This window comes from Aspergillus fumigatus, chromosome 2 (assembly GCF_000002655.1).
Source record: "Aspergillus fumigatus Af293 chromosome 2, whole genome shotgun sequence".
Lineage (NCBI taxonomy): Eukaryota > Fungi > Ascomycota > Eurotiomycetes > Eurotiales > Aspergillaceae > Aspergillus > Aspergillus fumigatus.
The window spans coordinates 3,934,451-3,962,425 of NC_007195.1; the positions used below are offsets into that span (position 1 = coordinate 3,934,451).

Below are 27,975 nucleotides of genomic sequence, written 5' to 3' on the forward strand. Positions count from 1 at the left end.
GGGATCATTGAGGCAAAAAGTGATGAGAGACTATGTATGAGAAAAGCTATCTGAGCCACGAAGGTTATGCCTAACGTACAATAGGGAATGGTTAGTCCACAACAGCGATCAGCCACACGCAGAGACATTGCACGGAAACTCACACTCTCAGCTGTTCCCCGTCAGCCATTTACTGGGCTAACAAGATCCTATGAATTCTGTGATGGCTGTCACTTGACAGGACTGGAGCCAACGACAGGGACGAGACGAGAGGCTGTCTTGTAGAAAAGTCGTCGTCCGAGAAACAAGCTCCTAGGCTGAGGGTGAAGGTCCGCCTTTATTTCGGAGTCGAGTACGCCCCAGGCATCAACAAGGCACCAACAAGGCTAGTTCCCGAGGCGTCCACTAAAACTCTGACCAATAGGACTGCATCGTGGTTTGGCGGCTGGGGTCATCCATGGAACATCAATGTGACTGATCAACTCAGTGTTTACAACTCTTTACGACAAACTGGATTTAATGTTTTCGATGTCTTCTTACGGAAAAAAGTATCTGAGTATCTATTACCGTTTCATCCCATAAGGAGTACTTTGATCTGTGCTGCGCTGGTATTCGCCACTCAGAGCGCGATCAAAAACCTGCCCCAGTCTGTTGAGCGCTTTCTCGGAAACCTCTGTGACTAGTCAGAAACTAGGTACCCACCACATAATTGCTTGGGTACCGGATGCGACTTACGATAATGCACGACGATTCGGCCTCCGAGTAATTTGAGGCCAAGCTCCTTTCCGATCTCAGCCAGGTCATTGGGACCTACACCAGAGGATTCAAGGTTCAGCCATACCATGTTGGTATGTACTGGATGTTGCAACTTGCCGCCACGGGTTGTCCACATCTCAGCGACTCTCTTGGCATTGATGTGAGTTTCTCGAAGTTTACCCTTCTGACCGTTGGGATCTGGCCCGAAAGTCTCCTCGAGGGCCACCCGCGCAGCCGCAGCAATTACCCCAGCCTGACGAACGCCGCCACCGATGGATTTGCGAAACCAGCGAGCCTTCTTTATGAATTCAGTGGATCCGACGATGATGCTCCCAATCGGTGCTCCCAAGCCTTTTGAGAAGCAGAGACTCACACTGTCGAACAGGCCAGCATATTCTGGCAAGCTGCCGGCTCCAGAAACCACTGCTTCCCAAAGTCTCGCGCCGTCCAAATGCACCTTGACTCCGTTCTGATGAGCCCATTCTGTGATCCGACGAGCTTCGGCCAGAGGCATCACCATGCCATCCAGGGTATTCTCCAAGCTGATAAGCTTTGTTGGGCAGTAATGTACGTCTTCATCGAGCACTGCGTGCTTTTGAATGTCCTCTAGAGTAAGGTGAATACCGTTACTCGGCACGATAGGTTGTACCATGGCCCCTGTCAGAGAGCTGACGCCTCCGGCCTCGTAGCGCACAATGTGAGAGCGATGATCACAGAGAACGGAGTAAGGAGGTTGCACGAGATGTGTCCGAATCGCAACCTGATTGCCCATAGTCCCCGACATGACGAGTAAGGCGCTCTGATGGCCAGTCCGTTCGGCGACGTAGGCTTGGAGGTCATTTGTCACAGGATCCTCTTCAAAAACGTCGTCCAACAAGGTTGTCTGACAGATTGCTTCGAGCATCGATGGGGTAGGCTTGGTCATCGTGTCGCCTTGGGTGTTCTTCCGTATTAGTTCCTCGTGTCTTCCACTGCACTGCAAAGAACTCACTTCGCAAGTCGAATTCTGCTGCGCCGGCACCCTGCCAACTACTGATCCTGCCATTGGTCCCATCGAGACGGGCTGAAGTGCTCGCCATGGCAAATACTCGATTGCGTCCGAACGTTTGAGCGGGAGAATGTGGCCGGAAGGCAAGAAGTTGCCGGCGTAGAATGCGAGCGCTGTTCATCAAGAAGGATTGGAGGCCTTTTTATTGATACTGCTCAAGCGTTTGATCCGACTAGTAAGCAGCCGTGCGGAGTCGCGACTCTTGATCTTCCCCTAATTCGGTGCCCGCCTACTCGGAAACGGCAGAAAGAGCTAGTAGTGTGCGGGGTCAGCTTCCATGATGTCCTGACTCCTGAGACCTGTCCTCGGAGAGCAGTTGCAGTTATATTGAAAGGAAAATACGCCACAATACTTTCGTCCAGTGCTCAAACCGACATTTTCATTCTACCAGCGACCAGGATATGACTATACTTCGAATGCTAGGAACCAGTATCCGTACAACCGAGGATAAACGGAAGGTCCCAGTTCCACGTACTGTTATATTCAGATGAGACCAAGTGTTAAGGTACCTATTCGGGCGAATATCTCTCTGTAAGATGACTGCTAGTTCAATACCTTAGCAATTGACCGTCAGGACACGAAACACCATGATGAAAGGGGAAAAAAAGTGAAACACCCCCAGCGCGTTTGTGCCTTATCGATAGCCGAAAAAGGAATAGCTGGACCCGCCAGCGTGTTAGTGGAACGTCTTACTCAGCATTCGAGATCATTGTGGGCATCCTACTACAAGACCGCAATTGGATTTGCCCTTCTTTTGTCCTCGACAGTCATCGATTCTTGTGCTAAATGTGATCACTAGAATGGATCTGACGAAGCTTGCTCGTCCCGCTATTCTCTGCCAGTGTTCACGCTGTTCGAGCTCCCTTGCTGCGCTTGAAAATGAGTGGGCGAGGCTGTCCAACTCCTACGCCGTCGCTACAGGATGGCTAAGTGTGGAACTTCACCGAATCGCAATCTCAACCGAGAAGAAACAGGTGCCGCAGAACTCTGATATGAGTCTCTTGCGGGGTCGTATCCTGCAGGAAATTGCTTGCAAGCTGTGCCAGCAGAAACTGGGGGTTTTGTGTGCTTTAGACGATGGGTGAGTGCAGAAGTTAAGAAGTAGGGTCATGTGCAAGTGCGGCCTTCTAACTGGGCTTACAGTCCTAATATCTTCTGGAAGCTACCCAAGGTATCATTTAGGGAGATCGTCACCATGCGCACCGTTGAACCACTTTTCAAAGATGGATCCCTCGAACGTTTCCTCTGCCCGACTCCGAAAGAGTCCACCAGTCGGGCTTTAGTATCTACCGGTCCTCACAAGGTCGACGGGAGTACCATGTCGATGGAACAGCAGATCCAGCATCAAGGTGTCAGCATTGATTACATTTCCAACTCCGTTAACAACCTACATGATACCATGTCGGAATTGAAACATTCCTTCACATCTCTTCGGATAGAGTTAAATGGTCCCGGGCGACTTCCCCCTGACAACTCTGGTACTCATGGAAGCGATTTTGATATGATCAGGACGGTGTTGAAAGAACTCAAATCCAAAGCCGAAGAAATTGAGACATTGAAGTTGGAGATCCAGGCTCTCCAGTTAAAGAACCGATACATGGAGGAGCAGGCAACAAGGCACCCTGCTGCAACTTTCGGCACGGAAACGACTGTAATGCCAGAAGTTCGGAGCCCTGGGCTCCTTCAGGCTGGTAGGAAGCGGCCCTGGCCCGACTCATTCCCAAGTGGTCGCACCGAGCCCATTGCGGACTCGTTCGATGAGGAAGATGGCACATTCGGCGACTTTTCTCTCGCGGATATGCATGCTCAATCGGTCAAAATACCCTTGAAAGATCCCGAGCCTGGCCATGCCATAGCCGATTCAACGCACCATCAGATACCGCCTGAATCACCTAGACTTCGCATTGAGGTCACTCGATCACGTCAACATACGCCTCACTTTGACAACATGGTTGAAGACACTGAAGGCACAAACTTGGATACCCAACAGCCCGCTGTGGTCAAACGGCCTCGCATATTCGATTCGGCTGACCGGACTTCCGGTGGAAACACCGAGAAGAGAAGGCCAGGACGACCGCGTAAATCATTGAGCCAGTGTGCCAAGCCGGACTTTTCTCAGACACCAAAACCGACACCGTTGAGCGAGCAAAACGGCAACGTGGGCACAGGTAGTCAAAATGAGCAAATACCATCAAACACGAGCCCTAGCGAAGCAGTGGAGGTCAGGCAACGGAGCTCTACACGTTCGCGCACCTTGCGCAGTCAATCGCGGCCCCCCTCACGACGTCAGTCGGGCAATGCAGTATCCCAATCGACGGATGGAGATCAAAACGCATTAGAAGGAAGTCTGCCAATGACTACGGAGGAATTATCCCAACACTCAAACAAAGAAGCAGGCAGTCAACCACGGAATCATGAGATTGACCCCGCGAAGGAGAACTCGCTGACACTAACGCAGATCAAATCTTCAGGCATTAACAATGATGACGAGAGACGAAAACAGATAGCAGCGCGGGACACCCTGGCGCGCTTGGTAATGCAACGCGAGGAAGCAATGGAGACTGAGGAGGGCCGGTGATAATGTGGGGTGCATCTTATTAAATCTCTTTCTACAAAACTATTCAGGACAAAGAATTACAAACTGGCCTTTACTATGCCTATTATCGTAGTGGTTTGGCACTGCAGAAATGTCCATGTCACGTAATTCATCTATCTTCATCAACCTCAACCAATTGCCTGGGTATCCTGACTTCGATCATTCAACAAACCAACGATAGCTACATTTACACAAGATGGGGCCGTATATGCAAAATACAAATGATCCCCTTGAGAGATCCCTCTATTTGACACACATAAACCCACAACCCTCCCTGGCCCTTTCGCAGGCCTTCTTCAACGCCTGTTCCTCCGCATCCGTCCATTTAACTGTCAACTCATCCCACGGTTTGCGCGAATTGAACTCCTCCCGGAAAGTTTTGTGCATGGACTGCAGGCGGCTGACTTCTCGTGGGTCACCGGTGCCCGTGTATACGATGAACAAGGTACAAGGTGGAAGGGATTCGTAGATGCGTTGGATGTTGGCGACTGTGCGAGCTACTGTATCTGCCAGAGAATTCCGAGCAGCAGCAGCAGGCTCGACTGTGCCCGAACCCGTTGGGGTGGTTTCTTCGGGTGGGGGGACCAAAGTCGTCGACTCGTTGGCGTTGTTCGGGTCGGGAAGTCGATTGCACCACCCACGGAGAACCTCGAGTTCTCGCATTCGGGCCCAGGTGAAATCCACTCCGCCGCCTGGAATGGATGGATTGCTGGGATCGCCTTTCACGACGGCGGACACGCCTTGGACTACTTCTTCGTCGTTCTGACACCCAATAGCGACGGTCGCCTGCGACCCGAATCCGCGCTCGGGGTTGCCCCAGTCCACGACGGCTCCTGTACGGCCCTCGCCAGAGGTGGTTGCTTTCCCTGGGCGCGGGGAACGGCCAAGACGCCGGAAGATGCTCTCGTTTGAGGCGTCGCTTGTGCCCCATCGCTCACCCTTTTCGCATTTTTGCTTTACCAGTTCCAGCACGGCACGGGCGTCTTCCACGGAGTCATGGCCAGTTTGGCCCTTTTGGATTTCCTTTCCGAGATATTTCTGAGTGAGCCACTTCAAGCTGCATTTGAGTGGTGGTCCGCGAGGGTGGGGATAGATGATTGCGGTGTCAACGATGAAGGGATGGGTAAGCTTGAGCGCGTTCAGGTCGGAATTGAGCGAGTGGCCCACCAGCACCGTGCGCGGAGTGAGAATATTGAGTAACTTTTGTTGAATGTCGGCGAGGGTGGTCGTGACAGAATCCAATTTCTCTTTTGTGATTCCGGAAAAGCGGGTCAGGTAGTCAATGATGGGCAACTGTGGCTTCACAAGCTCATCCAACACCACTTCGCCATCCCACCGTACCAAGCTGATACGTGTAAGTTCTGATTTACCACCTTCTGTAATGCACATCTCACAATCCAGAGCCAGTATATCGCGACCGGCAGTTACACTGCCTTGCTGGATCTCATGCTCAGGAACTTGCCCCGCTTCCCAGCTCGAGACATGTGTATCGACCCAACCATCCTCCGTCGACTGGCCAGCTCTTTTGCGATTTTCCGCCAACGCCAACTTTTCCTTTTCAGTTGACAAGAGGGCCGGATGAAGAACATAGTCGTTTTCGCGCAGATTGTCAACACTGCTAATAAATGCCGTGATAGGCGTACGCTTAGGGACATAGCTTTTGTCTACCTTAGGCGGTTTAGGGCCCTTGCCCCCACTTTCTTTATTCTTCGGTAAAGAAGAAAGTAAGATGGCTTGAAGAGGAGAATGGACCTTGTTATACTTTGAGTCCCCAGGAGCTTTGACGGGCCAGATGTGTGGAAACATGTCCGCTAATGGCTGTAATGGTTCCGGAAGATTGTCTCGCGTTAAAGAGCGGGGGTTGAATCGGTGCGATCGATCTTCCAGCGGAAGGCCTTGTTTCCAGCGAAGGAAGTTGGCCTTGTCCTCGTCCTCTTCGGCCGACTTGTTAGCATCGGGGTCTTTCTGCTCTGCGTTGGAAGCTTGAGACGATCGTGAATCCTCATCTTCAGGTTGCGGTTTCAACGGAACAGTCCCGTCAAACATCCCCATTTCTAAACCGGGAACCATCAACACGACAATCTTTCTAATATGACCCGAATGTTTGATGGAAATCCACTGCGGTGCAATGCCATCCGCGAAACAGTACAGCAATAGGTTTTGGAGATCCGAGATGCGGATGGAGGATTGCAGTCGCCCTTCCACATAGGTAAGAACAGGATATTTTGTCTTTTCGCCGTCAACTCTCTTCTTTTTCGTGGGTCTTTGCACCGATACACCGTCTTTCGCCTGATCATGGGCTCCTTCTGTAGGTGTCGCATCAGAACCTGCAGTAGCTATCGCGCTGTCGTCTGCCGCTTGTGATTTTGCGTCGTGGAGAAGTGATAGAGTTCGGGCTACTCCAAAGCCATTAGTATTACCGGAAGGATGTCCGACTGGATCCTCATCATCTGAGCAGTCGGCTTCTCTGCGCTTGCGCTTGTTTGTTCTGGCCATATCTGCACCAGTGGTGGCCAACAAAAGCAGATATTTAGTGGCTAGGTATGTTGCAATCACTTAAGATATGGGACATCCGTGTTCCTTGCGAGTAACTGTCCTAGATTACAAAACCGAACTCGGCATAAAGCAGTCAGTTTCTTGAACCTCCTCGCCAGTTGTTTCTCCAGAATGCTCAGCAAAAGGGATTGGATGGACTTTTTGAGACCACGTGATGATAAGTATCCCAAACAGTAGATTTGGGTATTGAATCACGTGATGATAATGTCCACGAGCTGCTTACTGGCCAGACGTCACGGCTTCCAAAGAGGCAGTTGAAGCCAACCTAAAGGTGAAGCGGTGTGGGTGAGCTAGTCACGGATACTTTTCATTGTTGATGGATTTGTAATGCTTCCTGGACTAATTACTCCCTGATGCGAAGTCAATGGACGAGGGAAATAAATCATTGCTGACTCATTGCGATGGCGTCAGACCGGATTATGATTGATCCGTAACTTATCATGTTTCTCCGCGGAATCGAACCTAACAAAAGCGTAAGAAACGGTACGGTATCTTACGTGCCTCCAAGTCTGGGCCGATCTGATAAGCCAAAAATTCGCCTTCCGGTCTCGTGGATCCCAACTCTTTCCCCTCCGTCCGTCCTTCCATCATCTTGTATACTTGAGAGGACATTGCGTCTTCTTTCTTTCTCATCCCTACTCTTTAGTCCCCCTTCCCTTCAAAAAAGACCCATAGATTGTCTTCCGCCTCCTAGCTGCTACGCTACCAGCTCCCCGTTAATCAAAAGGTCTGTTCCGTCAGGCAATCTAACCCCACGACTTGTGCCCCGCGACATTCTCTCTCAAGCACCATGTCGACGCTCAACGAAATCACCTCGGACGCCGACTTCTCGGCACACACCTCCTCTCTCCCTCCCTCCACCTTACTAGTCCTCTACTTCCATGCGCCGTGGGCAGCTCCCTGCGCCCAGATGCGCGCCGTTCTCTCCGCCCTCGCCTCCCAGCACCCGGTTACTACCCCGCCCACCATCTCCTTTGTGAGCGTCAACGCTGAAGAACTCCCCGACATCTCCGAAGAGTACAACGTCACAGCAGTCCCCTACGTGGTCCTTATCCGCAACGGCCAGATCCTCGAATCCATCAGCGGCAGCGACGCCGTCAAGGTGCGCGATGCGGTCGAGCGCCACGCGGGCGCTGGATCGGGCGCGGGTGCAGACGGCGCGAACAAGACGGCTATCCCTCCTCCTTTGACGGCTACGCCTCGCGAGAATGCCCCTGCGGCTGCTGCGCAACCGCCCGCTCCCTCGACCCAGGCATTGACGCCCGAGCAGTCCAAGGAGGCGCTGTTTGCACGGTTGGCGGAGCTGGTGAAGGCCGCGCCGGTTATGCTCTTCATGAAGGGTACACCTAGTGCACCACAGTGCGGATTCAGTCGCCAGTTGGTTGCCATCCTGCGGGAGAAGAGCGTCAAGTACGGGTTCTTCAATATTCTGGCCGATGAGGACGTAAGGCAGGGGTTGAAGGAGTTTGCGGACTGGCCTACATTTCCTCAGTTGTGGGTTGAGGGCGAGCTGGTTGGTGGACTAGATATCGTACGTTCTTCTATCGTCGCTCCTGCGGCTCGAAAGTCATTGCTAACTGATATGTTTTTGCCACACAGGTCAAGGAAGAGATCAACAACGACCCTGATTTCCTGAGCCAGTACTCCATTAACAAGGCTCCTGCCAGCGCTTGAAGGTACGACGGGTGCTCTTGGTACATAACACAAACTTTCTTGAAGACCATTTATACTCCCATGTATTCCCTCTTCGTTAGACTTGAGATTTAGCAATGATGAATAAAATTCCTTTCATGTTTAATTACGATTACACATGTACAGTGGTGTGCTTTGCCTCAACCATGCATGCGCGGCGGAATCTATCATGCGCAGGTATCGATGATTATTGTCTGATAACCCGCTACAGTACATGAAGCTTCATAGCAGTGGATTAACAAGTTAAAGGTGGATGTTCCTTGTTGAAAAGCGCATCGCTAAAGCTAATAGCTAAACTTGCGTCCCCAATACCAAGAAGATGTCTGGTTTACTCGGTTCTGTGATTCGCGGCGATAGCTTCACCCTCGGCGGCCGCCTCGGTCGCATGTTTGGGCCCTGTAACCCTTGTCCAGTGCCAGGTATGGTACTGGGTGTTACGACACTTTCTGAAGGTGGAGAGGACGTCGTCCTCGTCGACGTAGGTGCCGGCCAGCCACCGCTTACCCTGTTCGGTGTTGAACTGGTTACGGGCGTGGAGGATTCGGCGATTCTCGAAGATGACACATTCGCCCGGGTTCAACTTCAGCTGGAAGACATTGTAAGGGCGTTCGATTTCCCTCGCAAAAGCCCGTAGAGCCCGACTGTACTCAATCCAGGGCATTTGGTGGTTATCGTCCGAGAGGAGGGGCGCTTGGAAAGGGGGCGAGTAATTGACGTGAAGGATTCGCTTCTTCGGGTCGCCGTCTTCCGTCTCCACTACAGGCCAGCTGTTGTTGTAGATGTGTTCCTTGTGGTTGTATTCGTAGTTCAGGCGCAGCTTGGTCAGATCTTCGAATTGCTCTGGGTATTTCCAACGTATTAGTTCCGCAACTCGGAAGCCGTCCACGAACAGGGACTCGCCCCCCTCGCATGAGTTCTCGAGGCAATGCAGCAGCTGGAAGCCCGGGGGCTCGTTCATGTACATAAGATCCATGTGGAATCCGAGGAAGACGTTGGTGTAGGCGACGTTGGGCGCTTTGGGAACGCTGCGGACATCCCATGTCGGTCCATAGAAGGTGTTCCGGAGGGGCCCCATCTTGGTTGCAATTTTCTCAACCATCTCCCGCGAGTCAGGGATATTCTTAACGAAGATGATGCCCATCAAAGCTAGATGGCGCATGGACTTTATGAATGCTGTTTCGTTATTCATGTAATCCTCGTACGAGACCCAGTACTGTCTCTCTTCCATAGTCTTGTTGTCCCAGAGGAATCGACGCCTCATCGTGCCCGTATCCGATTCAGGAGGGTTGGCTTTCGCGTCTTTAAGCATTTCCACACTATATTTGGACACATGTCCCGGGCTCCATCCCTTGATATCAGTTGCCCACTCTATCTGCAGTTCCTTGCCGTCCCACTGAACGTCCCGAGGAACAATTGTCGGAGGGATGTCCGAAGTGCGGAACTTGCGCTGTTTCGAATGCTCGTCTATGCAGAGGTTGCATTTACAGGCGTCGCGTAGGAGCGGGTACCTGAAGTGCCGGGTTTCTCCCTCAATTATGATTTCCAGCTTGGAGTGCACTAGCCTGACCCCTTCCGGGGAGGGCCTTCCCAAATATTTGTGAGAAAAGTCAGCAGAAGGACGTGCCTCTGCTGAGACTGCTCTGTTCAGGTCAAGGTAGTCTGTCTTTAAGCCCTGTGCCTGTTCCTTGAATCGGAATGAATAGCTCCGTCGGGCGAGGAATGGGCGTAGAGGGACGCTCCGCCATGGTAGCCGGACGAGAGGTCTTAGAGCCTGGCTCATGGTGTGTCAGCGGTACTTCGATGAACCCCCAATCTTCAACAATGTCTGGAGGAACGGAAGGGAGGTTGGATGTTTACAGTGTTGTGTCATGCAATCCAAACGCGGAGTCGCGTGTGTCCGGTTTCCACGCCGAGGCTACAGATCGCATATGGGTTAGTGGAGTGCCGCCTTAGCAGGCCACCCGAGTTCCTCCCAGACAGTGACTTCTGCAGACATCACGATAGAAAGCCCTGCCATTGGTGGTATAATTATACCCAGCACGAGGGATTGAGCAAGAATGCCTATCTTGACAATGAAAGCATTCCAGAGTCCCAGACAGTATCGTTGAGAAAAGGTAGCAACGGTAGCAACAGTAGCATAGCAGCAGAACGGAGAAAACCCGTACGTAGCGTTCCCTTTTACGTATTGTTTACCCAACAAGAACCATCCAGCTCCATCCCCCAGATCCTGATTTATCCACAGCTTATCGGTGGAGTGCAAACCTGATTCCATCCTTAAAAATATTTTATCAATTTGCTGCAACACTAAAAAAACGCCGTTAGGATTTATCCATCCCATCTGATGAAAGGTTCCTGAGCACCAAGTTTGCGCTGACGACCCCCGACACCGACAGCCCAGCCTAGTCCTTAGCCAAAGAAAGCCCTTTGCTTCGCACATCACATGCATGTCGGCCGGGGGCGAACACCTCAAGGATGAGGTACGTCTGGCCTTAAAAGACCCCGCTGATAGCGATATTGAGCATTCAATCCAAATAATAACACGAGAAAAGGGCACACGACGTCAAGTCGTTCTCTCAGGTGGAATCGCCGGGCTGGTCTCGCGGTGAGTACAGCCTGCCTCTATTGTTCTGAGTCGTAATTGCAGCCGCTAATCCACCACCCTTTTGCTGAAACAGATTCTGCGTCGCCCCTCTAGACGTCGTCAAGATCCGCCTCCAACTACAGATCCACTCCCTCTCCGACCCGGCCTCCCACCATGATGTAGTCGGTCCTATATACAAGGGGACCCTTTCCACCATGAGGACGATCATCAAGCAAGAAGGGATAACAGTGCGTTTTCCTTACCCCCCACCCGACCAATCAAGTAGAAAAAAAAAAGCAGCTAACGGATCTTGCCAACAGGGCCTCTGGAAAGGCAACATTCCCGCCGAACTCATGTACGTCTGCTACGGCGCCCTACAGTTCACAGCCTATCGCACCACAACCCAAATTCTCGCACAACTCGATCCGCACCGTCTCCCGCCCGCCCTGGAATCTTTCGTCTCGGGCGCTGTAGCCGGCGGCCTCGCTACGGCGTCGACGTATCCACTCGACCTGCTGCGAACGCGCTTCGCGGCCCAGGGCACCGAGCGCATCTATACCTCGCTGCTGGCGTCGGTGCGGGACATTGCGCGGAGTGAAGGGCCGGCGGGATTCTTCCGCGGCTGCAGTGCGGCGGTCGGCCAGATCGTCCCGTATATGGGGCTGTTTTTCGCGACATATGAGTCGTTGAGACCGGTGCTGTCCGGGCTGGAAAACATGCCGTTCGGGTCCGGTGATGCCGCTGCAGGAGTGATTGCCAGTGTTCTGGCCAAGAGCGGGGTGTTTCCGCTTGACCTCGTGCGAAAGCGACTCCAGGTCCAGGGCCCAACGCGCACACTGTATGTGCATCGCAATATCCCCGAATACCGCGGCGTATTTAGCACCATCGCTATGATAGTGCGTACCCAGGGAGTCCGGGGCCTCTACCGGGGACTGACGGTTAGCTTGATCAAGGCCGCACCAGCAAGTGCCATCACCATGTGGACTTACGAGCGATCGTTAAAACTCCTCCGCGACTTCCGCGTCGCTGAATGACGTGAATGAAAACAACCCACCTGTAATATTATCTACTTGTACAATAGTTCTTGGTTGAGCCTGTACCGTCCTCACGAACATAGACAAAAAGTGGCATACTGGATTATTTCTAATACCTCGCGATATCTGCCTGTTCCTTTTTTTACAGGAAAAGAGTTCAAAAGACTGAAGATCAACGCTAGGAAAAGCATAACAAGAGGGGTTGTCGCAAACGGAAGGATGGAATACAGTCAGGGCTCTGGCAGGAAAAACAGAGACACAGGAAGCGGTTTCATCGGGTGATGGCGAGCGGACCGAGCAAAAGAAAAGGGCGATTTAGTACTCGACCCCTTCCTCCTCTGGTTCCATACCATCATTGGCGACCTCCTCATAGTCCTTCTCCAAAGCGGCCAGGTCCTCACGAGCCTCGGAGAACTCGCCCTCCTCCATACCTTCACCCACATACCAGTGCACAAAGGCACGCTTCGAGTACATGAGGTCGAACTTGTGATCGAGACGACCCCACGCCTCGGCAATAGACGTGGTATTGGACAACATGCTGACGGAGCGGTCGACGGGGGCCAGCTCGCTGTCGGGAACACGCACTGGCTTTTGATAGTTGATACCCAGCTTGAAGCCGGTGGGGCACCATTCGACCAGGTTGAAGGATGCCTTTGCCTTGAGGGCAGCAACCGCTTGAGTGCAGTCGCGGGGAACGACATCACCCCGGTACAGAAGGGCAACGGCCATGTACTTGCCGTTACGAGGATCGCAGACGACCATCTGGTTGTTGGGCTCAAAGCCTGCAGCATAAGTCAGTTATGGTGATTTGTCCTATATTCTCCGGTGAAGAGAAGGAAACGATAATGCACATACACTGGAAGGTAAGATCCTGCACCTTGAAGCTCTCATGGGAACTGCGGTTGCTCGAAACTACGGGCGCATATGAGATCAGGGGATAGTGGATTCGAGGGAATGGCACCAGATTTGTCTGGAACTCAGTCAAATCGACATTGAGTGCGCCATCGAATCGGAGACTCGAGGTGATAGAGCTGACTACCTGCGCAATCAGACGGTTCAGGTGTTCGTAGCTGGGGCGGGGAATGTCCAAGTTGCGACGGCAGATGTCGTAAACAGCTTCGTTGTCAACCAAAAAGGTGCAGTCAGAGTTCTCAATCGTGCTGTGGGTGGACAAGACGGCATTGTAGGGTTCAACAACGGCAGTCGACACGCGGGGGGAGGGGTAGATGGAGAACTCCAGCTTGGATTTTTTGCCATATTCGGTCGAAAGGCGCTCCAGGAGCAGTGCACCAAAACCAGAACCGGTACCGCCGCCGAAGGAGTGGAAAATCAAGAACCCCTGCAACGAGTTGCAGTTGTCTGTTCAAAATTAGTGAGAAATTCAGTCCCGGTCAGCGGCATGGGATAGAGCCTACCGGCAACGCGACGAACTCGATCAACGACACTATCCACGAGTTCCTTGCCAACGGTATAATGACCGCGAGCATCTGCCATGCATTAGTCCTTACTCTTCTTCCAAATGCATCCTTTTTGCTAACAGTTGTTGGCGGCATCTTCCTTTCCACTGATCAAGAGTTCGGGGTGGAAGAGCTGGCGGTAAGTGCCAGTGCGGATCTCGTCAATAGGCTACTATAGTCAGCGTAAATGTTCATCTTCCATTCGATCCTGGACTCAGATCCGAGTTGTGGCGCACCGATGGATCAAGGTCAACGAAGATGGAGCGAGGTACGTATTTGCCGCTGTTCGTCTCGGTGAAGAAGGTTTCAAAGGAGCCTCCGTTGTTGTGTGATTCAGGCACCTCCGGATCGAGACGACCATCAGCCTTGAGACCATGCTCTAGGAGGTACCTGTATGACAAGCAAGTCTATTAGCCCAAGCAATTGCACTCAAAGACCAACATAAGCGATAGTGTCAGCAGAACAAAAAGCGGTGAGTCCTCACAGTTCCCAGGCACTGTTACCAAGCTGAGTACCAGCCTGGCCAATATGGATATGGCAAACCTAGAATACCACGACAAGATACGTCAGAACTCCATGTATATGAAGAAGCTCGTGATCGACATTCTGGACGTTGACAGGGGACAGGCCATCCCAGGTTCGGGGCGAACGTGCGGGGGAGAAGGGTGCATACCTCGCCTCGCATGATGATTCAACGCAGACTTCAAAGGAGAAGAGAAGATGGCTCCTGATAGCTGGTTCTATGACGACAGGCTTATTCTGGCGAAAAGGGGATAGCAGAGTATTGATGAAGAGGAGGAGAAGAACAAGATAGAGAAGAAGACAGTCTGAAAGGCGGTCGGTAGATAGTTCAGGAAGGTGCGCTGATGGTTTGTGCCTACCCGTTGCGGGTGGACACCGTCAACAATCAACAACACCACCAGTGGCCAATCAGCGCTTGCCTTCGCTACTAGCTGGTTTACGCACGGGTCCTACCAGGCCCACAGCTTGGTTTGTTTATTGGGTTACAAATGCCTGAGCATACGCACCCCATAGATGCATCAGGAAACCTCTGAACTTGTAGAAATTGGCATGGTGTGTCTGAACATTTTACCTACCTTCTTACCACGTGCCGGCTTTCTCAATGGAATGTGGGGATTAGTAGGATATTTATTACACGTCCTGTCAAGGGCCGATTGAGGAGCTTCCAGCGCCTCAGTTTAAGCACAGACCAAGACTTATCAAAGCATCCCAATAGTTCACAACAGGGTGGTGCAGAAGGAGCTCATCGCGTTTCTCACTTGTGTGCTGTCCATGGCTAACCGGTCTTCTGGGTAGTCTTTTGGTTCCATAGGAAATTTCGCCGACCTCCTAGACTGAGGAGCGCATCATCGCCTTCTCAGGATCCAGGATAGCCGCCGGTTCAAAGCGGAGGTTGTATGGACTACAGAGTTCATAGGTCAGGTTTGTCGCTTTTTCAGTTCTTCCAAACGAGGTGTATTGTGAGACATCCGTTCAACATGTGATGGCCTTCTCTGTACAATAACGACAGGAACCAAACAATTCGCGTCAGTTACCTTACCTGGATATAGCATAGTACTGAACGACCAATTTCGCCAAGGTCGAAAAGTATTTAGTAGAGAAAGGGTATAGGTGTAGATCCTCGGAAGGCGGGGGTGAGCCACGTCAATGCAAATGATGTCGAAGGCGACCGGGAATTAGAGGTTGCCCCTGCTCATTCGTTGCAATTCGCTAGCTATCATGAAGCAACAGAACTATGCATTGTTCTGATACATAATGTCTGGACAGTGCTTCAGTCAGTATGCTAATAAATATATGGAATAGCTGTCCAACTATAAGTATATGCAAGTATTAAAACCCTCCATGCTGGCCATAGTAATAGTACTTACGACGCGCAGCGCTGCATTAAAACAAACTTTTTTGTGGATTCCTTGGGGTGGAGCTGCCGCTTGTCCTCGTCGGTTTCTACTTAAGTACGGACAGAGTACTCCGTAGCTGATGAGCATACCTCGTAATATTCATTGTAGGTAGTAGGTATATTTATTGTGTTTAGTGCTGATGGTATACTCCAGAATAGATTCCCATAAGGCACTTGGTTAACAAAAACATCCGAGCCCCATGCTACGAGACTCCCCATTCGAAGATAATTGCTTATAAAAACTGGGCTCTTATCGTCATTTCACCTTTCAAAGTGGTCTTTCTAACAGCCCCACCAAGTGTCTCGAATGGGAGACCACAAGTGCCTGATGTGGCGTCGATGGCGTTGCTTGGCAGTGGCCACTTCTTTGCATGGATTACCAAAAGGCCCTTATGCATGACGTTGATACCTCGAGGAATTGTACAGCCATCACGGAAATAACATTAGTCTATGAGATGATAGAGAAAATCCCCCTAACTGGCTGCATAGATGAGGAAAATTGAAACTAGGACGAAGTAGATTGACATATTCCGAGTATTTTACAATTAATGTCTCCTCGCCGGAGACCCATCGCCATGCTCTCTGGCCCTATGGGTCCATGAATCAATCAATATCTTTCATGGGTCCAGGCACCACTCACCCAAAATAACTCCCACCACGGTCTGATATAGAGACAGGACACACAGATCTCTTCATGCATGTCGAATCAGATCGTTCTTGCGGAGGCAATCCCCAACTTTCAACCAAGAAAAAAGGCCTGGACTTAAAAATCTCTGACTCGGTGGTTTACTCTGGGTCCTTCCGCCCACACCGATCGGCGTCTCTTTCTCGATTCTGTCGGCTTGTCAAGTTGATTAAAAGCTCCTTCTCTCGTACTCTTTCTTCTCTACCCATGATGCTGGCTGGTCGGCGACTCAAATAACCTCAGAGAACCTCTCCTATGAACCGCTCTTTTTCTTGCCGGTTGTCGTTCTCTAGCAGACATATCGTCTCATCTCATTTATCTCTTCCTGCCCTTTTTTTGACAAGAGGTACTCTCTATCTTCAATCTTACCTGCATACAACTTGCTTAAATCCATTCCCGGTCTCTCAAGAGACTGCCCCTTTTGGCTTCCCCGTTGCTCTTGGTTGGTCTCATCCATCTCCTTTCTGCTCTCTCTGAAGATTCCGCTGTCTTTTATTTATATGGCCCACATTGGTCCCTAACCATCTACTACTGTTTTCACTCGATTATTCAAGGTTCTAACTTTTATTCTCAGCTTAATCGATTGTTTTTATAGAGTTCTCCCCAGTATTTATATCTAGCCTGGTGCTAGTATGTCCACCCCCGTCGAGGAGCACCCTGCTCCTAGATATATAGACGAAAAGAAAAAAGAGAGGTTGGATGATGTTGACGTCTCCGCGTCCGATGATGGCACCTATGTCCATGATGGCTCTGCCGTCAGTAACCACAATCACCTCAGGGTTGACACCTCCTACGATGACACCCAGAGATTACCCCTGCGCTCACCTTCGGCCGCGCGAGAACGATCCCTGCGTCTAGAGGATGACCTGGCTTTGCTTGAGGCGGAGCGTGTCGCATCTCGTTCGACCCATGAGGAGATGGAAAAGGGAAGCAAGGCGGAGTCTATCTCGCGAATCCGTTCGCATCGCTCGCGCAATGTCGACGAATTTGACGAAGCCACAAATCCACTGCACGAGAAGGCCGCCGTTTACAACCCGCCTGAAAATCCAAATACGAAGATTTCCAAGTTCATTAAGAAGGTTCACGAGTCGAGTTTCATCGTTCGCTATATCACCTATATCGTCCCGCTGGTTGTGATCCTTCTCATTCCCTTACTTGTTGGGGCTTTGGCCTTTCCTGATGCCAATGTTGGAGGTGTCTCTCTGCTTTGGTTCTCCGTCTGGCTAGAGATTGTCTGGTTGACACTTTGGGCCGGTAGAGTACGTATTTATTCTATGATAATACTTTACCCTTGAAAGACCGACCATTAACTGTTTCTAGATTGTGGCTAAATTCATTCCTATCCCTGTGGGATTACTTGCGAGCATCTTCACCAACAATGCAAAAAAATGGCGTGACTTGGCTAAGCAGCTGGAGCTTCATGCAACGCTCTTCTTCTGGTGGTTGGGCGTGGAAATTTCGTTCTTGCCCACTATGAAGAATCACCACGTTGATGGAAATTCCGCCACCCGCCGTTGGGAAAACTCTGTAAACAAGATCATCATCTCCATTTTCGTCTGGACCATCTTGAACCTTATCGAAAAGATAATCATTCAACTCATCGCTATCAGCTTCCACTTGCGTACCTATGCTGATCGGATTGAAATCAATAAGTTCCAGATTGGCAGTCTCACCAAGCTATATGCCTTTTCAAAAGCAAAAATCGAGGCTGATGATGACGAATTCGAGGAGAAAAATGATCAGAGTGGCAGCGGCACCAAGACACCGTTGCGCGTTCCCATGCAATATGCCGGAAAGGCGCAGCGTATTGCCAAGGGCGCCCTGAACAAAGTCACGGATGTGGCGGGTGCAGTCGCTGCTGATTTCACCGGCCGCAAGGCTACAAGCAGCAGCCACCCCTACCAGGTTGTTTTGACCCTGCTGCGCACCACTACCGGCTGTCAGGTTCTGGCAAGGCGGCTCTACCGCACTTTTGTGCGAGATGGGTTTGAAACCGTGTTTTCCGGGGATTTGAAAGAGGCATTCGACAACAACGAGGAAGCTGAGGCCGCATTCACCATGTTCGACAAGGATATGAATGGCGATATCTCCATGGAAGAGCTAGAGGCAGTCTGTGTGGAGATCGGACGGGAGCGTAAATCGATCACTGCATCTCTGAAAGATCTCGATTCGGTCGTATCAAGACTTGACAATGTGCTGGAGTTCTTCGTCATCGTCATCGCGCTCATTGTCTTCTTGTCGCTGATCTCCACATCGGCCGCTGGTGTTCTTACCTCTGCAGGCTCCAGTATCCTTGCATTGTCCTGGTTGTTCTCCGCCACTGCTCAAGAATTTCTCCAATCAGTCATTTTCGTTTTCGTCAAGCACCCCTTCGACGTGGGAGACCGTGTCACTATCTACGGTAACGCCGGAGATGCTGGCCTTGGTGACGACTACTTTGTCAAGCAGATCTCCCTCCTGTATACCGAGTTCAAGAAGATGCAGGGCCACGTCGTCCAGGCGCCCAACAGTTATCTCAATACTCTCTTCATCCTGAACCAACGTCGCTCGGGCGCTCTCGCCGAAGCCGTCCCCATCGTAATCAAATACGGGACGACGCTCGAACAGATCGACGCGCTGCGCCAACGCTTGCTGGAGTTTGTCCGCAGCGAAAAACGCGAATTCCAGACCAACATCCTCACCGAAATGCGCCAAGTCACCGAAAACTTCTCGGTGACTCTCAACGTCGTCTTTTTCTACAAGTCCAACTGGCAGAATGAAGGCCTGCGTCTGCAACGCCGCAACAAGTTTATCTGCATGCTCATGATCGCCCTGCAGGAGATCGGCATCGAGGGCCCGCGCATGAACCTCCAGGGTGCGAGCGTGGACTTCCCCGTTCACGTTCGCTACAACGGCAACAACCAACAATTCGCTCCCCCACCCGGTACTAGCGATGGCCGGCCCCCAGCTACGCCTCTCAGCGAAAAGGAGGACCACGACCAGCCAGGCACCGGCACCTCCAATCGCCACCCCTCGATCCTCCGCAAAGGGATGAACACCGCTGCCGCGCGCGCCCGTGGCGAATCAATCTCCCGCAAACACGTTGACTTCTCACTCGGCATGCGTGACGTCTCCTCGATGGATGTCATGGGCGATGTCTTTGAAGGCCGCGGCCGCCGCGTTGACGAAGTTGTCCGCCTCGCGAACCGCGAAAATGACGAACGGCGCATCCAGGAAGTAGAGGAGGAGGGAGAAGAAGAGCGCTGGAGCCGCGCCTCATTGTCCAAGACCCGCACTTCCAACTCCGGCCCCAGCGTCCGCGCCGCCACCGGCTCCGATGGCCGCCGTTCTACTGACTCCCACGGTGGCCACAGCATCTCCTCCATCAGCCGCAGCCGCTTCTTCCACCATCGCACACACCCCGTCCAAGAGCAAGAGGACATGATGGAACAGGGGCGGTCTGACATCGGCCCGGCGCTGTCGCAGATCCGCACCATTTCACCTTCTGCTCGCTCGACAGACGACCGGGGTAGCACTATCAACCGGCAACCGACAGGACATTGACCGCACCACAGCTATATACCCTTCCCATATAAGTCATCTTGTCACTACCTGCTCATCTCATCCAGATCTCTTCTAGCATCTCCCTGGATCTTCTTTTCTCAATCTTTTTATAAATACGATTTTTCTTCTCATTGAGCCACTGATAATACCTGCCCTCACTTGTCGATGCTGTTGAACGAGGCGTGTCCGGAGTGTTCGTTCGCTTTGGATGTGAAACGGACTTGATGTCGGTTTCATCCAATGGCTGTGAATAATCATGTTGCTTTCTCTGCGATTTATTAGATTTCACCACGTATCTACATATCCAGATATACAATCCCTTACCCAGACACTGGCATAAGGCAAAATAGAGTATTCTACTCGAGCATACATTCAAGAGCGGTGCCGTAAATCTAGCTTACTCGAGCACCTTGAGCAGGTCCGAGTTTCTCAAGTTGACGGATACATCCCTGCACTTCCAAAAGCTTTTGATTCTGCTTTTGTGAGCCCTAAGTACACAATTTTGGTCTGAAAAAAGAAGCAAGCAAAATCGTACAAAAGAGATGTTGAGATCGTAAGTGATGCAAGTTGGCGGTAAGAGAGGAAAAATAGAAAAAAGTCCAAAGGAACGAAACGAAAACAATGTTCACATGGAGTGATGGCAAACCCCCCAACACCCGCTTAGCCTTGACAAATCAGATAAAAGAGCAAAAGGGAGACGAAAATCAAGTGAGGAGAGGCAGAGGTGACACTCTTGATAGGAGAGGATAATTTGACAAGTGAAGATGCATATTGAAACAGGTCTTTGGTGATGCAAAGAAGATGCGCCATCGTAAAGCAGATTGGTATGCAATGCCTTGCCATGTAGTGAACTGTCAAGAAAACCTGACTTCTATCCTATCCGGTCACTGGCATTGCCGTGGATCTATCGCTCAGATGGTCGCGGGGTATGATCATGATCTAGATTTGGGGAAGGAGTATGTCGAGGTCGAGGCGTGGCTTCGGAGTCAGTAGTCCGATTGTAATCGTCGGCATCCGTGCCTAGATTGTCCTTTGACATTCTGGGCGATGGTGTGTTTAGGATCATCGCGGAAGCGCCGGGTTCGTCCTCTTTGGACACGATGATCGGAGGAGTAACTTGGCCCTTCTTGAGAGTTTCCGTACTGGACTTTGCGGCGGGAGACTGGCTGGCAGTCCCTCCATAAATCTCAGTGATCCTCCTATCATGTTGTGAACAGGACAGTTGCTTCGGCCGCGTCGCTGCAGACGGAGTTGAGTCCAGATCTGTACCATGTGGTAGTGGTGAGTGTCCTGGGCTGATTTCCTCGTCGGGTCTCTCCTCTATCGTGTTGTGAGAGATCTGCAGTCCGTCGAACCTGTCCTCCACATCACAGGTGCTTGGAGACGATGAGGTCGGCTCCTCGCCGCTCTCAATTGCATTCTCAGATTCTCCATTTTTGCCCTTTTCCAGTGCCTCGCGTTCTTTTCTCAGCAGCTCTTCACTGCCACTAACCACACTGCCCCGGCTGTTCGTCCTCATCATCTCTACCCCCAACTTAGAAACCGGTCGGTGGGAACGAGACCTCGAGCTAGGCGTGCGCACGGGCGCATTTCCAAGCTCCTCATCTTCGTCATCGCCAGATTCGGCGCACTCGTAGCGCTTCTTCTCCAATGACTGTCTCTTCGCGCGGATGGACTCACTGGAACGTTGTTTGCGAGGTTTCGCCTTTCCAGATGGCTCCATGGCAGCGGGAGCTGAAGCGGCATGGAGCAAATGTGGAAAAGGAACTGCATTTGAGCTAGGATAGGACTCGGAATCTGTCGAACTTTTGGGAGTTGAATCGTCCGAGATGCCCAGGCCTTCTGGGTGGCTGGACACCCACTCGTCCTTGGGGCGACTCACAACCAAAGGAGGCTCTTCGGCCTTGATGGAATCCATATCTCCGAAGTAGCTACTACCGATAGAATCCTCCCGGCTCGAGCCTCGGTATGAGCTTGAAGGTACGACTGCGAAGCCTGGGGATGTTGTCGAGCTAGGGCTTTGATCTGCATTGGCGGCGAGAGCAGCGTGACGAAGTGTGGATGGCTGGCCGGCGAAAGGCTGAGAGGGGCTATAATCCTTCGGCGGAGGTTTCCACTGACAGAACTTACACAAAGCCTCAGTGAGTTTGGTCAGGGTTGGGGGCTTCTGAATCAGCGCGTCGAAATGATGTGTTTCAGGTAAATCCTTCAGATATCCAGTCACCGCAATTATTGGCGTATGTCGATTGGCACTGCGCGTTTCGCGTACCATGCGGGCCAGATCTGCTCCGTTCACCTGGGGTAGCTTGAATTCAGTCATGATGATATCAAACTGGACTTCACTCAGGGCGTAGCGCATCGCCTCTGCACCATTCACTGCGGTGATTGTGCGACAGCGTAGTTTCTCAAACAAGCGCTCCATCACCATCCTGGAAACCGGATGATCTTCACATATAAGCACGTCCAAAGGCCGGAAGAATGGACCATCGAGGATGTTGATCTGGGACAGGCGTCTCGAGCTCTGCCGACGGCGCTGGACTTTAAGCAAAGCTTTCGTACGAGGGTCCTCATTGTCTGACGAGGAAGGTGATATATCAAACAACTGACTGCGGCGCTTGTAATGACCTGCGACATACGATTCCTTTGCGAGAGAGGACGAAAATTCTCCATCTTGAGATCCGATCGTCTGAGATCTCGCTCGGGTCGTTGGGATACTGCCCTGTCGATGGCCCGAAGGTGTTTTATCCGGCGAGTGTGTACCTCCTCGACCGATTTTAATGGGAGATGATGCTGATGAGCCTAGTTTGATATTTGCCATGCGGCCCTGATCAGTACTGCCGGTCGCAAAAGACCCGCTAGACTGATGAGAATTCGTCGAGGATGATCCTGACGTCTTTCTGCGCTCATGGTTGTTGCCGGTACTGAATTGCACAAGAAGCGGGGATGAAGGCTGGGAAGGACGGCTCGGAGAGGAGTTAGCTTGGCTCAAGCTGGAAGGCGACGACGGTCGGTTGTTGCCTTTATTATGAGACAAGGTTCGCTGTAGTGGCATTGGCAACGGGCTACCTTCCAACAAAGGGCCGGACGTGGCTGCAGAACCCTGCGTTGGTGGAATTGCTTGAGGAATGGAAGAGCTGTATTGGCGTTGTTGGGCCTGCAAAGCTTCCTGGCGCAGCTTCTGGATAACGTCCTTGTTGGCCTTTTCCAGCATGGGGAGATTCTTGAAGGAAAAGCTGCCAAAGTCGTCGGCCAAGGCTGGCTCACTCAGTCTCCTGCTACGCGAGTCACGGACATGCGGCGGAATGTGAAGAGGCATCAAGGGCCGCTTCATCGAATTGACCTGCGAGCGAACCTTAAACAGCGCGTCGTGAGGGCGGTCTGCTGCTGTGACATGTTGCGAAGAAATTCCTTCCTCTAACTCTTCGGCAAAAGGCTGTAGGGTGGCGCCACGGGCGTCGAAGTACTCAGTGTCCTCGGGATTCTCAAGGTTGGGCACGAACTGTGCTTTATCCTCCAGCAGAGTCTCCCAGTTGATATCTGAGAACCAAGGATGACTGCGAATTTCCGCCCCTCCGTTCGGGAATTTGTCGCCAACATTGGCTCCGATGCGTTCGCGAGGATCCAGAGTCATAAGTCTTTTCATGAGATCAATGGCTTCCTGGGATGCTAGCTCTTCTGCCTCATGCGGCCAGTTAATTCTCTGGTGTAGGATGTTCTCGAACACTTCGTCTGGAGTGGGGGCATTGAACGGGGGGTAACCGAAGAGAAACTCGAACATGATACAGCCTAAGGACCACCAATCGCTCATTTCATCTTGGCCTAGTCCATTAATAGTCTCAGGTGCGAGATAGTCCGGAGTGCCAACGAATCTTCTGTTATGATCTTCGGGGTCAAAGAGTGCCATGAGGGGTGGCATCATCGACTGCTGAGGCGGAGTGCTTAATGGCACCGAGTTGCTTAAGGTCGGCAGAAGCGGATACAAGCGAGGAGACTCGCCGGCTTCACTTTGACTCTCTTCTTCGGCTACGTTACTGGACGATGGTACCGGCACAGGTAAGGAAGATGGCGGTAAAGAAGAAGCAGTCTCGTTTCCCTCGGTAAGAGAGAAATTTCGGAACATGGCGCTCAGATTCTCGCTGCCACCACTGTCACTGCGGTAGCCGGATGCCCGGCGCGAGGGTTGGCGGCTGAGACCGCTCTGATTAAGGCTGAAGTACGATGGCTGGTTCAGACTGCCAGAGAGGTCGGGGGTCATGAGCGGTGTTGACCCTGGTGAACCAGGGGCCTGGAAATCGAACGACGCTGACCGAGAGGACGCAATAGACGTGGCGCGAGGAAAGGGACCCTGCTTCAAAAGATCGGGTGCTGGCTCATTCAAACTCTTGAGGACGCGCTTCTGACGTCCAACCAAGCCCATACGGGACAGGCCAAAATCGGTCAGTTTGAGGTGGCCCCTTTGATCGATCAGCAGATTGTCCGGCTTCAGATCACGATGAACAATGCCCCTGCTATGCAGGTGTTCTACTCCGAGGACCACCTCGGCTATATACTTCTTAGCCCAGTCTTCTGGGAGCCCGCCCAGGACTTTGACAAGGGAAGCACAGTCACCGCCATTCAGATACTCCATGACCAGATAGAGATAGTCTTTGCTCGAGAACGTCCAATAGAGTTTGGCAACGAAGTCGCTTTCCCCCTGCCACATCATGATGGCACGTTCAGCCTTGACATTAGTTACCTGATTTTTGGCAACCATGTCGGCCTTTTTGAGAACTTTGATCGCGAAGTATTCTCCCGTCGACTTTTTCTTGGACAGATAGACGCTGCCAAAGGCGCCTTTGCTAATAGGTTTGATGATCTCGAAATCTTTGATCGACGGCGGCGCTGGGCGGGGTTGAGGCTGACTGGCTGATGTCAGGTGAGGAGAAACCGGGGGCTTCGTCGCATCCGACGAAGTTGCTGATGACTGACGTCGATGATGGCGGTAGTGATAATGCGCTAGTTCACTTGCGTGAGTGGAAGGTGAAACTATGGGCGACGGCAGGCTTTCAGCGCCGCTGGAGAGCCGAGGTTTGGGCATGCGCAAGGGCGAGTGAGGGGTCGACATTCTGGCGGGTGAGGGCTGGCGGCGAGGGGAGCTGGACAACCCCGGGAGCACCAAGCTTCTGCGTTTTCTCTCCAAGCTCCGGTCGGATGCTGGAGACTCAGTCCGTACGGCTCCGGTAAAAGCAGAAGAAAGCACACTGCTATCGCTCATTTCTCCCGCATCGAGATCCACCATCGAGAGCCCCCGACGAGAAGGCTGAGATGTGCCTAATAATCCCGCGGTACTTCTGTGCGACCGGGGAGTAGGACATTCCATCGGGCTGTTCGATCCTGTAGAGACGGCAACCGACGAGGACCGGCCTTCGGTGTGCGGAAACTGGAAGCGTTCGGATGTATTGCGCATTGACATGGTCAATGCAGATGTCGACGGAGTTGGTTGCCGGGTCACGGGCTGCGGTGACAGGGGGGGAACGACGGCAGTGCTACTGCCATTAGCCGTCGCAGAGGAAGCAGTGACGCTTTCAGGTGGAAGTTCATCTTCCGATGAGCAAGTGGAATCGCTCAACTGGCCAGCAGCAATACGTTCAGCCTTACTAAGGGCAGCTGCAATACAGTCTTCCACCATCACCGTATATTCGATACGAATCCGCTCTGCGTATTCGACGATCTTGCGATGGCGAATAACAGCGTCAACTTTTGCTTTGCAGACCTGCTCTGTGTCAGCGCTCAACGCAGCGAGACCCTGCTCCTGTTCCAAAGTGTTGGAACTGGGAGATTGCCACTGCATGACTTGGGAGATTCGAGATTCGGATTGCGGCGAGAGAGTCCGGAAATCGTCCAAGCTGTCCCCACGAGGCTCTTTGATCACGGGCATGTTAATTTCGAGAGCTGTATCGCACAGATCGAGAATCAGCTCAACAATCCGTGTCAACGGTCGCCGAACTGCAAATGACCGGCCGCGTGCATGGCCGCCATCCGAAGCCGAATGTTCACGAGACCGGGGGGGAGTGCATGGAGCCGAGCTAGAACTCGAGACATTTCCAGACGAAGGTGCGGAAACAGCGGGAGATGGCCCAATCGCTAATCCTTTATACTCCGGCTGCGGCATCGGAGAAGGCGTTTCGCCCGCCAGAGGCCTGCTTTGTCGAGCCTCCAATGCATCTAGAACCTTCACGATCGCGTGGCGATGCTCATTAAGGTTTTCCTGAGCGATCTGGACGTCCATCTCTGCCCGATGTTCTTGAAGGCAGAGATCGGAGTGTTTCTCGAACCACCAAGGGGTGATCTGACGCTCACAAATGCGACAGAGGACCGGATTGGGCGCCGGGTACTTCGAGGGATCGGGTTCATTCGCCGCAGCCTCAGCGAGAGTTGTCAAATAGTTCGCCAGCACTTCAGCACCGACACCCAACGACTCCACCAACAGGGGGGGAAGATCAATAGTCACTTCTCGGGGTTGATTGAAAGGCCGTAGCATCCACATAGTCTGAAGTCAGAGCTTGGTTAGTTTGTCATTCTGCGGTTAACGCGTTATGTCGGAATGGGTGGAAACCTACATGGCCCGTCCCATCTGGCGTCCGCTCAAATACCATAATGCCCTGCCCTTCCATGCTCAAGACATCATGGCAGTTGTCTACTTCCTTCGACGGTTGAGAGCCCTCACTGCTTTCTTCTGTCACCGTGTCGACTGGTCGGGGTTCAGGCGAGTACTTCAGTATTGACTCAGGGCCCATCCTCACACTAAAGCGAATGAACCGACTGCGAGAATCATCTTCCTTCATGGACTCAATAGCGTCGTGGAAGGCAGTTTTGTTGTCGACTAGGAAGTCCGAAATCATTCGCCCTTCTATTGATTCAGGACATGACCCCACCACTTGTCGCCATGATGGACTGACCCATTTGATGCGGCCGTCCAGATCCAAATCCACGATGACGTTCAAGGTCTGCTCCGCTGCCTCCTTCAACTCCTCGCGTTCTTCCCGCATATTCTCGCTAAGGGAACGAGTCATGGGTGGAAATTTCGGGTCGATCCCCCGAGCTTCCTGCCTCAAGGCAGTAACGGCCGGGGGAGCAAGGAACTGAGCACTGGGTGTGCCATTTCCCGCCATGCTGTGAGGTCCACCCGACCGAATTGGGTACCGAGAGCGGCGTAGACGACGTGTTGTGAGTGCAGCGCGAGAGGAGGATCAAGGGAGCGAGATGAACCGAAAGTGTACAGTAAGCCGAGCAGAGCGTCTGCCGGGCAGAGCCGGTGCCCTCGTGCGGTGTTATGAATGCATCCGCAGGACTAACGGGCCATGGCTGGGTCGCGGGGGTACGCAGGCGTGAACGGTGAGAGATGACCTCACAGAGGGCGACAGGCGTTGTGAGACAACAGTGTCTCCCAAAGCAAGTAGCAGAGCAGGCGGATTTCCCCAGACACGAAGGATATCGAGAGATTTTTGGTCAGACAAAAATTCAAGGTCGAAAGAGGATTGAAATTGGACGGAGGATAGCGGCTATGCGGGGAATGGCGCTACGGAGAAGTGTAAACGCGAAACTAGGGTGATCGACAGAGTCAACCCTCAGGAGAGATGATTGACTCAATCAGAAGTTGGATGTTGTGTGGAAAACTTGAAGCAATAAAATGACAACAGTCGAAAAGAATTGATGATAGTCAGAAAATAGAAAAGGTAGTTCAAAAGAGGAGAAAGAGAAGTGAGTTAGCTGAGGATGGAAGGGAACAAGCCGAAGAGGACGAAACAAGACGAAACACTCTGACTGAAGGCGGGAAAACGCAACAGCAGTGCAGTGCAGCACTTTGCTACCTTAACAATCTCCCTCTGTTTCTCTTAACTATTCTACTTCTATCGAGGGAGAACGGCTTTAAGATTCTAGTCCACTTTTTCATTATGTTTGTACTAGAAAAGTAGAAATACCTACAAGGTTAAGCCCGTAGGTGAGAAACTCAAGTCTCAACATGATTCCATCCAGACGATACAATTGGTATGATGTTTTTGAACTTGATTGATCAGCAAATAGGCGGTCCACTTACGATAGACTAGCGGATGGCACGATGTATTTATGGTCTTGACTTTGGAGTCTAGC

General features: G+C 52.0%; 9 protein-coding genes across 9 annotated transcripts; 4 read left to right on the top strand and 5 right to left on the bottom strand.

Annotated features, from left to right (window-relative positions):
* Positions 1 to 475: 475 nt before the first annotated feature.
* Positions 476 to 1,789, bottom strand: AFUA_2G14930 (threonine aldolase GLY1; the record flags this gene model as incomplete). The annotated part of the gene is made up of 2 exons (XM_077804216.1): positions 476 to 652; positions 715 to 1,789. The coding sequence occupies 2 exons, from the start codon at positions 1,787 to 1,789 to the stop codon at positions 543 to 545; spliced, it is 1,185 nt and encodes a 394-aa protein (XP_077660377.1). The 3' UTR covers positions 476 to 542.
* Positions 1,790 to 2,583: 794 nt separating this feature from the next.
* Positions 2,584 to 4,361, top strand: AFUA_2G14940 (uncharacterized protein; the record flags this gene model as incomplete). Its single annotated transcript, XM_750734.1, has 2 exons — positions 2,584 to 2,864; positions 2,927 to 4,361. The coding sequence occupies 2 exons, from the start codon at positions 2,584 to 2,586 to the stop codon at positions 4,359 to 4,361; spliced, it is 1,716 nt and encodes a 571-aa protein (XP_755827.1).
* Positions 4,362 to 4,622: 261 nt separating this feature from the next.
* AFUA_2G14950 (RNA exonuclease) lies at positions 4,623 to 6,875 on the bottom strand (the record flags this gene model as incomplete). The annotated part of the gene is made up of 1 exon (XM_750735.1): positions 4,623 to 6,875. One exon carries the CDS (start codon positions 6,873 to 6,875, stop codon positions 4,623 to 4,625), a length of 2,253 nt encoding a protein of 750 aa, XP_755828.1.
* Positions 6,876 to 7,725: 850 nt separating this feature from the next.
* AFUA_2G14960 (PICOT family protein) lies at positions 7,726 to 8,609 on the top strand (the record flags this gene model as incomplete). The annotated part of the gene is made up of 2 exons (XM_750736.1): positions 7,726 to 8,466; positions 8,535 to 8,609. 2 exons carry the CDS (start codon positions 7,726 to 7,728, stop codon positions 8,607 to 8,609), a joined length of 816 nt encoding a protein of 271 aa, XP_755829.1.
* A 346-nt stretch (positions 8,610 to 8,955) lies between these two features.
* AFUA_2G14970 (putative Gamma-butyrobetaine hydroxylase subfamily) lies at positions 8,956 to 10,407 on the bottom strand (the record flags this gene model as incomplete). The annotated part of the gene is made up of 1 exon (XM_750737.1): positions 8,956 to 10,407. One exon carries the CDS (start codon positions 10,405 to 10,407, stop codon positions 8,956 to 8,958), a length of 1,452 nt encoding a protein of 483 aa, XP_755830.1.
* Positions 10,408 to 10,874: 467 nt separating this feature from the next.
* Positions 10,875 to 12,242, top strand: AFUA_2G14980 (thiamine transporter TPC1; the record flags this gene model as incomplete). The annotated part of the gene is made up of 3 exons (XM_750738.3): positions 10,875 to 11,229; positions 11,303 to 11,456; positions 11,529 to 12,242. Exons 1-3 carry the CDS (start codon positions 11,072 to 11,074, stop codon positions 12,240 to 12,242), a joined length of 1,026 nt encoding a protein of 341 aa, XP_755831.2. The 5' UTR covers positions 10,875 to 11,071.
* Positions 12,243 to 12,498: 256 nt separating this feature from the next.
* On the bottom strand, positions 12,499 to 15,912 carry AFUA_2G14990 (tubulin alpha chain). Its single transcript, XM_750739.2, has 7 exons — positions 14,373 to 15,912; positions 14,184 to 14,242; positions 13,936 to 14,089; positions 13,781 to 13,868; positions 13,658 to 13,729; positions 13,098 to 13,601; positions 12,499 to 13,024 (listed from the first exon to the last, which is right to left on the bottom strand). The coding sequence occupies exons 1-7, from the start codon at positions 14,382 to 14,384 to the stop codon at positions 12,558 to 12,560; spliced, it is 1,356 nt and encodes a 451-aa protein (XP_755832.1). The 5' UTR covers positions 14,385 to 15,912; the 3' UTR covers positions 12,499 to 12,557.
* An 809-nt stretch (positions 15,913 to 16,721) lies between these two features.
* AFUA_2G15000 (Mechanosensitive ion channel family) lies at positions 16,722 to 19,845 on the top strand (the record flags this gene model as incomplete). Its single annotated transcript, XM_750740.2, has 3 exons — positions 16,722 to 16,744; positions 16,898 to 17,561; positions 17,623 to 19,845. The coding sequence occupies exons 2-3, from the start codon at positions 16,935 to 16,937 to the stop codon at positions 19,843 to 19,845; spliced, it is 2,850 nt and encodes a 949-aa protein (XP_755833.1). The 5' UTR covers positions 16,722 to 16,744; positions 16,898 to 16,934.
* A 904-nt stretch (positions 19,846 to 20,749) lies between these two features.
* AFUA_2G15010 (protein kinase RIM15) lies at positions 20,750 to 27,975 on the bottom strand (the record flags this gene model as incomplete). Its single annotated transcript, XM_750741.2, has 2 exons — positions 26,445 to 27,975; positions 20,750 to 26,374 (listed from the first exon to the last, which is right to left on the bottom strand). The coding sequence occupies exons 1-2, from the start codon at positions 26,994 to 26,996 to the stop codon at positions 20,750 to 20,752; spliced, it is 6,177 nt and encodes a 2,058-aa protein (XP_755834.1). The 5' UTR covers positions 26,997 to 27,975.

Bases quoted from the DNA above. Each gene is read 5' to 3' on its own strand.
- AFUA_2G14990 (XM_750739.2), bottom strand. The intron at 13,869-13,935 runs GTGCGCCACAAC...TGACTATAGTAG, and splicing joins TCGTTGACCTTGATCCATCG to CCTATTGACGAGATCCGCAC. The intron at 13,025-13,097 runs GTATGTGCATTA...CTTATGCTGCAG, and splicing joins GCAGGATCTTACCTTCCAGT to GCTTTGAGCCCAACAACCAG.